This window comes from Rhinoderma darwinii, chromosome 7, assembly GCF_050947455.1.
Source record: "Rhinoderma darwinii isolate aRhiDar2 chromosome 7, aRhiDar2.hap1, whole genome shotgun sequence".
In the NCBI taxonomy this organism is placed as follows: Eukaryota; Metazoa; Chordata; class Amphibia; order Anura; family Rhinodermatidae; genus Rhinoderma; species Rhinoderma darwinii.
The window spans coordinates 28,416,766-28,432,214 of record NC_134693.1 but is presented as its reverse complement, the minus strand read 5'-3'; the positions used below and the strand labels follow the sequence as shown (position 1 = coordinate 28,432,214).

The 15,449-nt window shown below is 43.5% G+C and overlaps 1 protein-coding gene across 2 annotated transcripts in view; it reads left to right on the top strand.

Annotated features, from left to right (window-relative positions):
• TNR (tenascin R) overlaps positions 1-15,449 on the top strand; it is a 290,179-nt gene that overhangs the window by 140,993 nt on the left and 133,737 nt on the right. For both annotated transcript variants that reach the window (XM_075833071.1, XM_075833070.1), the window contains exon 2: positions 5,659-6,178. In XM_075833071.1, the coding sequence (XP_075689186.1) occupies positions 5,698-6,178 (481 nt within the window). In that variant the 5' untranslated portion in view covers positions 5,659-5,697. The remainder of the gene's footprint in view (positions 1-5,658; positions 6,179-15,449) is intronic.

The following is a 15,449-nucleotide window of genomic DNA, read 5'->3' as shown; positions in this document are numbered from 1 at the left end:
ATCCTCCAAATCCTCCCCGTCTATCTCTTATCAGCCCAGTGATATGTTCTACTGGGACTTCCATAGTGAGGTTACAGGTAGTGCTGCCTCCAACTATATTGGGGAAACTGTATTAACACTACCTTTCTAGAACTCAAACTCAATGTATATCTTATCTCACACAAATAAAATGCAGCCTAAAAGGTCTGGTGTGCAATTTCTGGCGCCAGGTCTTAATCTCTGAAGTAAACGTGTATGGTTCTGCCCAGATCTGCGCTAAACTGTATTATCACATTAATTATGTCTTCCATTATTCTTCTCTTATCTGAAAATAGACATTTGAAACATTGAGATAAAAAGTCATTTCATCATAATATGATCACCCATGGAAGTATGTCAACTAAGTACAAACAGCAGTACATTTACTACATTGTGGTTCAGTGCTACAAAACACACTAAGGCTCATGTACTGTATCAATTATTGTATGCCAAAGTAGTGGTGAATCTATATTATGAAATGCATACCCTGTTTTAACCCCTTGAGGACCAGGCCAAGATTTTAGCCTTGAAGACCAGAAGAATCTTTTCATTTTGCCTCTTTGCATTTCGAATGTAACTTTTTATCTTTAGGTTGACGTAGACTAATGAGGCTTCATTTTTGCAGAACAAATTGCACTTTCTACTAGGCGAAAATATTTGGTACATATCTATATTAGCTTTTCATTTGTATTGATTTTTATTTTGGTAACTGTTTAAAAAATATATAAAAAATGTTGATGTTTAGCTTTGTTATTACACTATAGTGGCATACACACACACACACACACACACACACACACACACACATATATATATATATATATATATATACACACACACACACACACACACACACACACATATATGTTTAATAGTATACAGTCAGCTGTAAAGGCATACTTTGACTGGACCCTAAGGGTATGTTCACACGGCCTATTTACGGACGTAAATCGGGCGTTTTTGCCCCGAATTACGCCCGAAAATAGCGCCTCAATAGCGCTGACAAACATCTGCCCATTGAAAGCAATGGGCAGACGTTTGTCTGTTCACACGAGGCGTATATTTACGCGCCGCTGTCAAATGACGGCGCGTAAATAGACGCCCGCGTAGAAGAAGTGACCTGTCACTTCTTTGGCCGTAATTGGAGCCGCTATTCATTGACTCCAATGAATAGCAGCGCTAATTACGGCCGTAATTGACGCGGCGTTCAAGCGCCTGCACATGCCGGTACGGCTGAAATTACGGGGATGTTTTCAGGCTGAAACATCCCCGTAATTTCAGCCGTTACGGACCCCCGCCGTGTGAACATACCCTAAAATTTCTGGCTATATATGGTATGGGCACCAATTATTTCACAAGGATTTTGTGTGACGCGATCAATAGGGTCCCTCAATTCTCTTTGTCCTTGTATGCCAAGATCAACATCATGCATAATCGTGGCATGCAAATTGTTAAACGGCCGAGATCAGAGGTTTCTCTGATCAGGGGTGGGACAAGCTCTCTTGGTGTTCAAGGCAGGGGTTTTACAATATGTCCCCTTCCATCCTTGGTCTCTGAAGTTTAATCAGGTAGATTTTGGGCCACAGTGAGGATTAATGTCTCATACAGACTAGTTTATTAATGTATGAGCTCCAATGTGTCCAAAGAAAAGAGACTAGGAAACTTTCTTAAGTATAGTTTGTAAATGGACACCTCTGTATTACAACTGTACAATCCTCACTTTTACTTTAAAAGTTTCTTGAGTAGTACTTGACGATCACTGTTGGGATTTACTGTATATTGTGATTTTTACTGTAGGTTTGGGATGACTCAAGGGATCAACTACTTGACCTGTCAGGATGTTCTGTAATAATGTCAAGTTTCAAAGCTTCAGATATATTTCTAGAGACCTCTCAGAGGAATTTCTGATATCTATTTGAAACATGAATACAAGAAGCAGGAAAGCAGTAGGAGAAGAGATTTATGGTGGTTTATAAGAAAAAAAAGTCCTGTTGCTTATATAGCACCAAAATTGTTTACAGTGCAATCCCTCAGTCCTAATCCATAACAATCTAATTTCCTTATTTTACACTAGACAAACGGAGTCAACTTCATGATAAAAAATTAGCAAATCCAAAGCTTTTTTTATTTATCATGGATCATTGCAAATAAATAATTAGTAACCAAGTAACACCCATAAATACTAAGATATTTTACTAAAATTTCGGATGACCTCCACATGGAACAGGGTTGATGACATCATCTTAAAGAAAATCATAGTCCTGAAAACGACTGCTCTGATGCAAAATCTTTACCACAAGGGTACTGAAACTTTTTCTACAGTGTCCCCACCACCCAAGATCTGGTAATGGCTGGTCCTCACCAGTGGGCGAAGTCCATGGCAAAATTAAAAAGTGTTGCTCAATTCAGACCTTTCCTGTTAAAACTGCCTCCCCAGCTGATCTTCATAAAGAACTAGGGACACCTCACCAGTGACACCCACCTCACAGCTTGAGGAACACTGCTCTATTAGTCTGGTTAGATTAGTTCTGCATCTATGGATCCTTTATAAAGGACATTCTTCTACACTGCCCAAAACATACCTACATATAAATAAATATTATTAGCTGGGTAGACTGAGGTTCTTCATACTTGACAATAGCAGCTGATTTGTTGTACTGAAAAGGTCAGTCCCCTGTTTTTACTGTTCATCATGTACTTCATTAGTTTCATTATTTGTTTTCATTATTTTACATTTCTTATTTGAAATTTATAACTCGAAGGAGTTTTAAACACTCTAGTTCACGATTTCTCAAGTGTTCTAAGCCAAGTACCCTCCGTAGAAGACGTTTCAAAGAAATGTCCCCGAGGCTGGGATCAGTTACCATTTTGAAACAAATTCACTTGATGACATAAAAAAGTACTAGATGTCATTGCAACATTTACAGAAAAACTAAACGAAGCTTACAGAATAAATAAATCAGAATTACTGAGGAATAGAGCGAACCAGTGGATTTACAGAGGAATAAAATGAAAACCATTTGTTTAATAGGAGTAAATTTTTTATGAAAGGAGATGCACACTCCCATGATGTTCCTCCAACAATAACAGTAAGCTAGACGTGAGCAGCGTTAGAGGTGGTTTGTATGTAATTTCCATTATATGCAGCGATTTCAGTAATCTAAAAAAAGAATAAATCTGGTCCTACAGTAGAGTTTTTAGATGGTCATAAAGACCAATATAGACCGTTTTCTGGTGACTGTTTCGGGACATCAAAAAGTTTGACAGACACTGGCCGCTCTGTGGAAAAGTCGATCTGCCATGTTTGATTTTTCCGGTCTTTGTTGGGGGTAGTCGTTGGCATACTTATAAAGTCTTTTGTAACACTTGACAAACTTGCATCGGCAAACAGCTTCCTCACTCTATCCCAGGACACAGAACAAGACAGAGATTGATCTGCAAATTGTCTGTAAATAGGTGTTTTAACTTACGATGTTGTCAAATCTTTACAGACCAATATTGAAAAACCAGTCATTCAGAAAGTGTCGGGCTAAAATCTTAAGCTTATGGTCAGCTAAAAGTGTACCTAGCGTTTCAGATCACTGTTCAGCATAAGCTGTCATATGTGTGCACATGAGGAATTACACTATTTCTGGCCATAAAATTACTTGTATGTGGCATTATTTAGCAGTTTTCCCCTCTGCAGGCTCTAATACTCAGTTGTTTCTGAGCTAGTGGGCGGGCTAATCCTGCACTCCTACCTCTATCACATATATGTGTGTGTGTGTGTGTGTGTGTGTGTGTGTGTGTGTGTGTGTGTGTGTGTGTGTTGAAGCTGCAGCAGCATGTAAGAGATTATACAGCTGTAATGAGAAGTGTGGTTGAGAATCCAACACTGGGATGACACAGAAATCTGACCAGCAGCCTGTGTCTTTCTCCCCCTATTCAGCTCTCCCCTCTCCATAGATCTGCATGCAACATGTCTGTTTCCGACTCACTATCCCTCTGCTCCCTCCTCCTGCTCCCTTCTCCGCTCTCCATAGACATGTATGCAGCATGTCTGTTTCTGACTCACTTTCTCTGCTCCCTCCTCCTTTTCCCCCACCCCTCCCCATTGACTTGTATAGGCAGGCAGTAAAGAGACACATCCCCACATTCTGCAGCCCGGCAATACTGCGCTATAACCAGGGCTGAACTTTGCTTGACAACAGGGAGTGGACAGTAGATTAAAGGAACGGAGACACGTAGTGGCAGTAACTTCACACAGAATTTGAATGGATAAAAACACTAAATTTCAACAGTAAGAAAATGACAAAGTTGATCTTTATCAGGTATACTATTAGATTAGCATAAGTTGCTTAAAAAGTAAGTGTCCATTTAAGGGAAGCATCCTCGGTTGGTAGAGCGTATAGCTGACCAGCCTATGTGTGAGGTTGAACGGCAGGGTCAGGGCAGAAGTTCATTCGGCTCCATTGATGGTCCAGTTCTGAACCAGGTGATAAATCATGAAAGCACTTAAACATTTGGTACATACCCCTGGAGACACGCATATCACAAGTGAAGAAATGCTGTCCTAGTTGTTGTCATCTATTACCAGCAGTAAAGGATTCCTTGTAAATTGGATTTAATAGAAGCTAACACACCAGCTGTTATCAAAACCCATGGAGACATAATTATACTGACATGCAGCGTTGTCTGGAAGCAAACAGCACGGTTTCTGATCAGTAAACAGGACATTAATTTGGAGTATGTGCAACAGGTAGTTTTCCATTATCGTAGTGGATTTTTTAGCTATTAATATCTGTGAACTTTAAAGTGCATCAATATTTATCTAGCTAACACCTAGTGACTTACAATACTTCACAATGTCATTAAATATGCATCTATTATACCTTAACAAACATGTTCTAAACCTACCATAACATGCTTATTAAAATAATATTTCACATACTGTATGTACATACAGTATCTCATATCACATTCCTACATAGATACTAATACCAATGTATAGAGATGGATACGACTAAGAGACAAAATTTGACCTTTCAGACTGCGCAATAAAATCCATGGTAAATAACCCTGTTGTGTCTAACATTTCATATTTTCATATTTCGAAGTTTATACACAATCTGCTTTAATATCTACTGCATCTAGTAGTAGTTAATATGAGTAATATATAGTAGTAACAATTAGTAATAATTATTAAGTCTGAAGATATTTTCTTAGAAACTAAAGATATTTCACCACCAACAAATTGACTTCTTAAGTGCAATTGAGTATTAGAGGAAATTTCCCAACTATTGTTTATCCTTGTGTGTAATTTAGTCATCTCAATCCACCCTATGAGGTGCCATAAACCTTACAGAATTGTTCGAGTAACATAGTTGGAGTTGAGAAAATCCCAAGGCACCCTGACTTTTGGGTTAAAGGGAATAAATTACTCACTAGGGTACAAATATTGGTGAGTTTTTCCTAGAAGATGAACTGAGGAAGCCATTTAGATCAGTGGTGAAACATCTCCAAGGTTTCTAAACAAGTCCAGTTTACTTTTGAGTTAAAACGACTAGATATTCCTTGACTTGATGATTGAAAACCTCAAAATAATGCTCTCCACTAATAATTTCCATCAGTCTAATATATATTTCCATAATTTTTTTACAGACCACTGGTCCTTGGCTGTTTTACGTCTGTCTGGAGAAGATGGGGAGCGATGGAACAAGGAGCGCCCTTGGTCCACTACAAGTTGGAGTTCACCTCATTGTGCTTCTTTGTATACTCAGACACTCAAAGTGCTTTGCTGAAGTGGGCTCCAGCCAGACACCAGGGATTCCTCTTTCCTCCAGAGAAGGTGCTAATCTGACAGGATCCACTACTAGGCACCAGCCTCTGGTTTTCAATCATGTCTACAATTTCAATGTTCCACTGGGATTTCCTTGCATAATGGAACCAGAATCTCCAGAAGAAGCAAGCTGGGTGTCTCAGCAAACAGAAAATACACCAGATGCTGGCAGCCAGATCACCTTTACGCACAGTATTCGTGTCCCACAGAGGTTATGTCAGTGCTACACAGCGCCACAATCCGTGCAGCATCTCCTGAGCAGGATTGAAGCTCTGGAAAGGGAGGTGATGTTGCTCCGGGAACGCTGTAATGAGAGAGGATGCCAGGATGCAGAGGCCACAGGTAGGAACATTTTCTTGGGATCCCACCACAAGTTATAAGCATTACAATGTTGATGTATTTATACTTAGAAGGGAATTAGAGGAAAATAGAGATTTTTTTTTCCATATATTGGGAATATCTTCAAAAAATGTTTAAATAAAAATCTAGATACTCAAACATGGAAAGTTCTGCCATACCTATATACTTGTGTGATTGGTACAAATAACCAAACAATGAGCAACAAAATGAATCACAGAGAAAAGAAATAGAAGAAAGTGATCAAAAATATCTTCTCTTCTTGATTCCATTTCACGCTTCTGATTCCAATGAGATCCACTTCTCCACATATTGTCTCTTTTATCAACAAAACTTTGGGTCACATACAAAAATGATGGTGGAGTTTGCCCATAATAAGAACTCATACAGCTAGGTCATAATCATTTTTACATTGGTTTAGGATTTATTTGTCCTCAAACAGGAAAGCTAGTGGCCACTAATTGTCCCTACTAAGTTGCCCCCATTGACTCCCTCTTTAATTGTAAACCCGGAAGCTACCACGTAAAGATAAGCAAATCTTTAAAAATAATTCATTGTGAATCTCAAACCTGCAATTCCATTCTACCATCTCTATTAACAAGTGCATGTTGTGTCTTCTCGATAAGTGGTTTCAAGGGGCTTTTAAATGGCACAACCAGGGATGGACTGAGGAGCACACTTGGTCCACTACCAGTTGACATCATTGTGACTTCTTTGTATACTCAGTCACAAAAAATTTCCCTTAATTAAAGTGACCTGTGATTGGCTGTTGGGCATGTATAAATTGAAATAATAGATCGTCATCTGGGTTTTAGCGAATTTAATGTCACCACCATATTTATTGTCAAAAATTTTTAAATTTATATAACTTTCTTCATTTTCACAAAGACAAAAAATGTGTGCTGTGCCTATTACGCTCTGTTCACACAGCATTCTAAACTACATTCGGCATATGCCAAAAGGGTGTATGGTGTATGTATGGCATATGCCATAGGGGCCAAATCTCCAGAGTATGCCAAAAGTGTGTCCATTTGGTACCAGTATACTTCGGCATAATTTTTTTTTTGGGGCTTTATAGAATAGCTGATCTGTTTTTTAATTAAGAATACTGTATTTTACTATGTTTTTTTTTTTTTACAAGGCGAACCTATTGGGGACGTATGCCACTGTATGCCTTCTGTCCGGGCTATACGTCATGAAATCCTACCAACCTTAAAACCACTATAAAACTACTTAAAGGGAATGTGTTGCTAGAAAAATTTATTTTTTATTTTTAGTTAAACAGTTAGTGTATAGGTGATTAAACATTGTTCTAATTTTTTTAATTTTTTCACGAGTCAGGAAATATTATAAATTAGATTCTAATTTATAACATTTCCCAGCGCTAGTCACTAGATGGAGCAATTCCCAAAATTGCAGCATTGCATGTGGTAAAGCAACCACATACTCTAGTGAGCTCTCAGAATCCCCCCTCCTTTATCCTGGCTGTGTCGCCATTTTTTGAGCTAACACACAGTGTAGTGGGTTAACATACAGTAGTAAACACACAGTAAAATACGTACATACACAGACCTAACTTACCTGCTCCTGCCGTCGCTCCCTCCGGTCCATCCGCTCCGTCTGCTACCTCCGCTCCAAGTGCACAAGTCCGGAAGCCGCGACCGGAAGTAGTAATCTTACTGTCCAGCCGCGACTTCCGTTCCACAAGAAAATGGCGCTGGACGTCGCACAGTTCAATTTGGCATGCGCCGTTCCCACACAGACGGCGTACAGCATTGTGGATGGAACGGGCCCCGTTCGCATTCACTATTGGACTGTATGTGCCGTATTACATGTCTGTATGTGTCGTTAATCGACACATACAGAGATGGAAAAAAAAATGGCAGCCCCCATAGACAAGAAAAAGTGAAAAAATAATAAAAAGTAAAACACAAACACACCAATTTTTTTTAAATAAAACACTAAATGCAAATTCATATAAAAACATTTTTTTTCGTGACACTGGTCCTTTAAAACCATATATATACATATATATGATTGGTCAGCGTCATACACTTCTCTTTACAACGCCCACTTGGTCAAAAGTAAAAAAAACGGCCAGTTGGGTATTAAGAAACTAATTAGCATAAATCTAAAATTGTTCATAACTTGCTCAAAAATTATAGTTTTTCAAAATAAAAAACAATGTTGTTATCTACATTACAGCGCCGATCACATTATGTAGGAGATATAGCACTTATAATCTGGTGACAGAGCCTCTTTAAAATCAGATCAAGGGAAGTTTATGTCCCCCTCCCTGATTAAACAGGTGAAGATTATGTCCCCCACCCTGATTAAACAGGTGAAGTTTATGTCCCCCTCCCTGATTAAACAGGTGAAGATTATGTCCCCCTCCCTGATTAAACAGGTGAAGATTATGTCCCCCTCCCTAATTAAACAGGTGAAGATTATGTCCCCCTCCCTGATTAAACAGGTGAAGATTATGTCCCCCTCCCTGATTAAACAGGTGAAGATTATGTCCCCCCTCGCTGATTAAACAGGTGAAGATTATGTCCCCCTCCCTGATTAAACAGGTGAAGATTATGTCCCCCCTCGCTGATTAAACAGGTGAAGTTTATGTCCCCCTCCCTGATTAAACAGGTGAAGTTTATGTCACCCTCCCTGATTAAACAGGTGAAGATTATGTCCCCCTCCCTGATTAAACAGGTGAAGATTATGTCCACCTCCCTGATTAAACAGGTGAAGATTATGTCCCCCCTCCCTGATTAAACAGGCGAAGATTATGTCCCCCTCCCTGATTAAACAGGTGAAGACTATGTCCCCCTCCCTGATTAAACAGGTGAAGATTATGTCCCCCTCCCTGATTAAACAGGTGAAGATTATGTCCCCCTCCCTGATTAAACAGGTGAAGATTATGTCCCCCTCCCTGATTAAACAGGTGAAGATTATGTCCCCCTCCCTGATTAAACAGGTGAAGATTATGTCCCCCTCCCTGATTAAACAGGTGAAGATTATGTCCCCCTCCCTGATTAAACAGGTGAAGATTATGTCCCCCTGCTTCCGCATTGACATTGGGGGAGATTTATCAAGCTGTTTTATAATAAGAATGTCCTTTGTTGTCCATAGCAACCCCACAGCTTCCGTATATTAATGATCTCAGGTAAAATGAAAGCTGAGCTCTGATTGGTTGCGATTGGCAACAGAGGACATTCTTACTATAAGACAGCTTGATAAATCTCCCCCTTATTAGTTGCAATTTTTGTTGCCCTTATATTAAAATGAATCGACCTTTCTTTGAGAAGACGCTCCAGCCTATTATATCTGGTAGGAAGAAAAACAATGCCCTCAAATTCATGAAACACATTATTTACTTACAAACAATCTGGACTGCGAAAACTGGCATCAACCTCTGCGTTGGATCGCTCGTCGTCGCCAATGTTCTGATGGATATTCTTGGAAGTGCATTTACAAGGACTGTGCGCAGGGCCGCCATCAGGGGGGTATTAGGGGTACTGGTGTGAGGGGCCCGGCCAAACCTAATTGAAAGGGGGGCCCGGCAACTGCCGCGACTTGCCATTGGTAGAAAAAAATGGGCCCCTGCAATGGGGCCCGTTTTTTTCACCACAGAATGTTGTGAGCTGCGGGCCCCCCTCTCGTCATGGGGGTCGTCGAACCGCCCGCGCGCGCGCACAAGGAAAGTCCCGCGCGCGCACAAGGAACCTCCCGCGCGCGCACAAGGAACTTCCCGCGCGTGCGCACTTGCGAGCGTCCGCGAGCACGCACCCATGAAAGCCCGCACTCGAGACCGCCCGCGCGCGCACCCGCGAAAGCACGGAAGCGCGCACCCGCGATCTCCAGCGCGCGCACCCGCGAACGAAGCGCGCGCAGCCGCGGACACAACTTACCTGGAGCCTGGCTGGAGGTGAAGGACTGGACGTCTGGACCGAAGACATCGCCTGAAGAGGACTGGAGTGGGAGCAGCAGCTCTTCAGACACGGTGAGTAAAGTGTCTGAAAGTGCTGATTATGTATGGCCCTGTTCACACAGAGTATTTTGCAGGCAGAAAAAAATCTGCCTCAAAATTCCTTGCAGATTTTGACCTGCCCACACTATCTTGCCGCGTTTTTTTGCTGCGTTTTTTGCCCGCGGCGATTGAGGACAGCAGACAAAAAACGCAGCGAAAAATGCATTTTCTGCCTCCCATTGATTTCGATGGGAGGTCAGAGGCGGAACCGCGGCAAGAAAGGACGTGCTGCTTTTTCTTTTTTCCGCGACTGGTTCCCATTGATTTCAGATTAAATCAATGGGAGGCGGTTTTGGAAGTTTTTTGGTGCTGATTCTGACGCAGTGTCCAAGTCAATATCAAGGCCCAAAAACTCTGTGAACTGGGCCTTATTGTTAGGGCTTATTCAGACGAACGTGTAATACATCCGTGCAACGTGTGTGATTTTCACGCGCCTCGCACGGACCTATGTTAGTCTATGGGGTCGTGCAGACTGTCAGTGATTTTCACGCGCCTCGCACGGACCTATGTTACTCTATGGGGCCGTGCAGACTGTCAGTGATTTTCACGCGCCTCGCACGGACCTATGTTACTCTATGGGCCGTGCGGACTGTCAGTGATTTTCATGCAGCGTGTGTCCGTGTGTCCGCTGCGTAAAACTCACGACATGTCCGATAGTTGTGCATTGTTCGCGCATTACGCACCCATTGAAGTCAATGGGTGCGTGAAAATCACGCCCAGCACTTCCGCAGCAGTATAAACTATGAATGAAAACAGAAAAGCACCACGTGCTACAAACATACAAACAGAGTGTCATAATGATGGCGGCTGCGCGAAAATCACGCAGCCACGCATCATACGCTGCTGACACACGGAGCTGTTATGGACCTTTTGCATGCGCAAAACGCCACGTTTTTTGCGCGCGCAAAAATCACACACTTGTGTGAATCCGGCCTTAGGGTAGGAACACACTAGGCATGAACACTGCGGATTTTATGCAACACATTTAAGGGCATGACCACACATGGCGGAATTCCTCCGCAACTGTCCGCATCAATGCCGCACCTAATCCGGGTTGCGGATTACGGCTGCGGATCTGCACAAAATGTGCAGAAAATTGATGCGGACTAGCTGCTGCGGACTGCGGGAAAAGTGCTTCCCTTCTCCCTATCAGTGCAGGATAGAGAGAAGGGACAGCACTTTCCCTAGTGATAGTAAAAGAAATTCATACTTACCGCCCGTTGTCTTTATGACGCGTCCCTCCTTCGGCATCCAGCCCGACCTCCCTGGATGACGCGGCAGTCCATGTGACCGCTGCAGCCTGTGCTTGGCCTGTGATTGGCTGCAGCCGTCACTTACACTGAAACGTCATCCTGGGAGGCCGGACTGGAGACAGAAACAGGGAGTTCTCGGTAAGTACGAACTTCATTTTTTTTTACAGATACATGTATATTGGGATCGGTAGTCACTGTCCCGGGTGCAGAAACAGTTACTGCCGATCGCTTAACTCTTTCAGCACCCTGGACAGTGACTATTTACTGACGTCTCCTAGCAACGCTCCCGTCATTACGGGAGCCCCATTGACTTCCTCAGTCTGGCTGTAGACCTAGAAATACATAGGTCCAGCCAGAATGAAGAAATGTCAAGTTAAAAAAGCAAGACGCATCCGCAGCACACATAACATGTGCATGACAGCTGCGGACTTCATTGCGGAACTTTGAATCTCCATTGAAGTCAATGGAGAAATTCCGCCATGAGTCCGCCACTGCTCCGCAACAGACAGAGCATGCTGCGGACACCAAATTCCGCTCCGCAGCCTATGCTCCGCAGCGGAATTGTACGCATCGTGTAAACGAACACTGCTAAATTAAAGTGAAAGTCAATGGAGAAACGGCTCCGCTGCGGAATAACGCTGCGGAGTGTCCGCAGCGGAATTTAAGTGAAATTCCGCCATGTGTGAACCCGCCCTTATTGTGGAAAATCTGCAGCGTATTACAGTCGCAGCAGAGTGGATGAGATTTGAACAAATCTCATCCACACGCTGCAAAAAAAATGGACCTGCAGTGTGGCTTTTTAATCCGCAGCGTGTCAATGTATTCTGTGGAATCGCTGCTCCTCTGTTGCGGAAATGCTGCGGTTCTGCCGCAAAAATCACAAATGAGAAAAAAAAAGGTACTTTTTTAAATTGATAAAAAAGTTTAGACTTACCCCGGCCGTAGTCCTGGTGACGCGATCCTCTATTCTTAGCGCAGCTCGGCCTCCTGTCATGACGTTTCATCCCATGTGACTGCTGCAGCGGTCACATGGTCTACAGCGTCATCCCAGGAGGCGGGGCTACGTTCAGAAGAGAGAGATGCGTCACCAGGACTACGGCCGGGGCAAGTCTAAACTTTTTTTTCCCTGCAGGATTCCCGCAGCGGACATGCCTCACCAAACCTGCGCCACTATTTGGTGCGGTTTTGCGGGCAGAATTCCCTGCGGCTACCGGGGCGGATAAGCTGTGTAGTTTTACTCAGCATATCCGCCTAGTGTGTCCCTTATGATGTCGCTCCTGGAGCTGCTGCCGGTCTCTAAATAGGCAGTTGGTCCAGTAGAATTTGGAATTATTTTTTCTTGTGAACCAGCTTAAAAAAATACAAAACTTTTGTGTTGGGGCCTGTTCACATCACCGTTCGCTTCCGTTCCGGGGTTCCGTCTGAGGTTTCTGTCGGGTGAACCCCGCAACGGAAAGTGAAAGTGACAGCACAGCTTCTCTCATTTCCGCAACAGAGGAGCGGCGATTCCACAGAATACATTGACATGCTGCGACTTAAAAAGCCACACTGCAGGTCCATTTTTTTTGCAGCGTGTGGGTGAGATTTGTTCAAACCTCATCCACTCTGCTGCGACTGTAATACGCTGCAGATTTTCCACAATAAAATGTGTTGCATAAAATCTGCAGTGTTCATGCCTAGTGTGTTCCTACCCTAAGGCCGGATTCACACAAGCGTGTGCTTTTTGCGCGCGCAAAAACGTGGCGTTTTGCGCATGCAAAAGGTCCATAACAGCTCTGTGTGTCAGCAGCGTATGATGCGTGGCTGCGTGATTTTCGCGCAGCCGCCATCGTTATGACACTATGTTTGTAGCACGTGGTACTTTTCTGTTTTCATTCATAGTTTATACGGCTGCGGAAGTGCTGGGCGTGATTTTCACCCACCCATTGACTTCAATGGGTGCGTGATGCGCGAACAATGCACAAATATCGGACATGTCGTGAGTTTTACGCAGCGGACACACGGACTCACGCTGCGTGAAAATCACGGACAGTCTGCACGGCCCCATAGAGTAACATAGGTCCGTGCGAGGCGCGTGAAAATCACACGCGTTGCACGGATGTATTACACATTCGTCTGAATAAGCCCTAACAATAAGGCCCAGTTCACAGAGTTTTTGGGCCTTGATATTGACTCGGACACTGCGTCAGAATCAGCACCAAAAAACTTCCAAAACCGCCTCCCATTGATTTAATCTGAAATCAATGGGAGCCAGTCGCGGAAAAAAGAAAAAGCAGCACGTCCTTTCTTGCCGCGGTTCTGCCTCTGACCTCCCATCTAAATCAATGGGAGGCAGAAAATTCATTTTTCGCTGCGTTTTTTGTCTGCTGTCCTCAATCGCCGCGGGCAAAAAACGCGGCAAGATAGTGTGGGCAAGTCAAAATCTGCCTCAAAATTCGGTGCGCGGTTCCAGGCGGTCGCCGGTGCCCATGCGCGGGAGTTTGCGGGTGCGCGCAATCGGTCGCACGGGCGGCGGTGTTTGACGGCCCCCATGACGACCCCCATGCTACCCAGGGCCACCATCAGGGGGGGTATTAGGGGTACTGATGTGAGAGGCCCAGCCAAACCTAATTGAAAGGGGGGCCCGCAGCTCATGACATTGCAGGGGCCTGTTTTTTTTCAATGTCATGAGCTGCGGGCCCCCCTTTCAATTAGGTTTGGCCGGGCCTCTCACATCAGTACCCCTAATACCCCCCCTGATGGCGGCCCTGGGTACCATGATATAGTGCTGGACGGAGTACCGTTAACAGGCGGTGCCACGGTAGGGGGGCCCAGAAAATTTAGCTGTAGGGGGCCCTGAAATTCCTGATGGCGGCCCTGACTGTGCGTCATCATTGGTATCCATCAGAAAGGCAAATCTCTCTGAAACAGTGGCTACACATTACTTACCAGTATGGAAACCTCTGAAAAACAAGATGCACAACTGACTGGAAAATATCCCAACGCAGAGGGACATAATCTTCACTTGATCCATCCATCCATCCATCTCATTTGTGGCAAGTGAAGTTTATGTCCTAGGGGGACATAATCTTCACTTGATCCAAAACGTCTAGGTGTAGCTCTGGCTTTATACATTCATCTATTGCTGCCAAGCAAAATGTATAAATATGAACACAAGGGTCTTAGCAAACATTTTGGTTAAACTTAAGTCCACTTACCACTTCACGGCGACCTCTTTTAAGTGGGTCCCTGCTCTAATATGTTCAGTATTTCTTTCCTAAGGCCTCTTGCACATGGCCGTGCCGCAGCCCACATTTTCGGGCCGTTCTCCCATACAAAGTATGGGAGCACGTACCGTAAAATACAAAAAATAGGACATACTCCATAATTCCCGGCACAGTTCTACGGCACAGACTACTATCCGTAGCGATACAGAAAGGTGTCCACGGCCAATAGAACTGAATGGGTCCGCAATTACGGAGATTTTTTACGGTCGTGTGCATGGGGCCAAAGATTCAGGATGTTAGAGGTAGCACATTGGGTCAAGCTCTGCTGTTAGGCCCCATGCACTTGACCATAGATTTCATCCATCCATAAAAACTGTCCGTAAATACGAACCAGTAGTCTTTTATAGTCACCCATAATCACTGTCCGTATTGCATCCGTAATGCATCCGTATTTACGGATCCACAAAAAAAATAGGGAGGAATCTTAGGTAATCCCCTGTCGTCGTATAGCATGCACATCTGTAGCCGTCCGTAATTATGGAAGCACCCATAGACTTTTATGGGGAGTCCGTGGCGTAATTATGACAAAAAAAGACATGTTCTATCATTTCTACGGCACGGACACCCATCTGTAAAAATACGGAAAGGTGTCTGTAGCCCATAGAAATAAATAGGTCCGTAATTACAGATGAAAAATCCGGTTGTGTGCACGGGGCCTTAGAAAGAACACAAGTCTCTAATGAAAGGATGATGTATGTGCAGTACAGATTAGT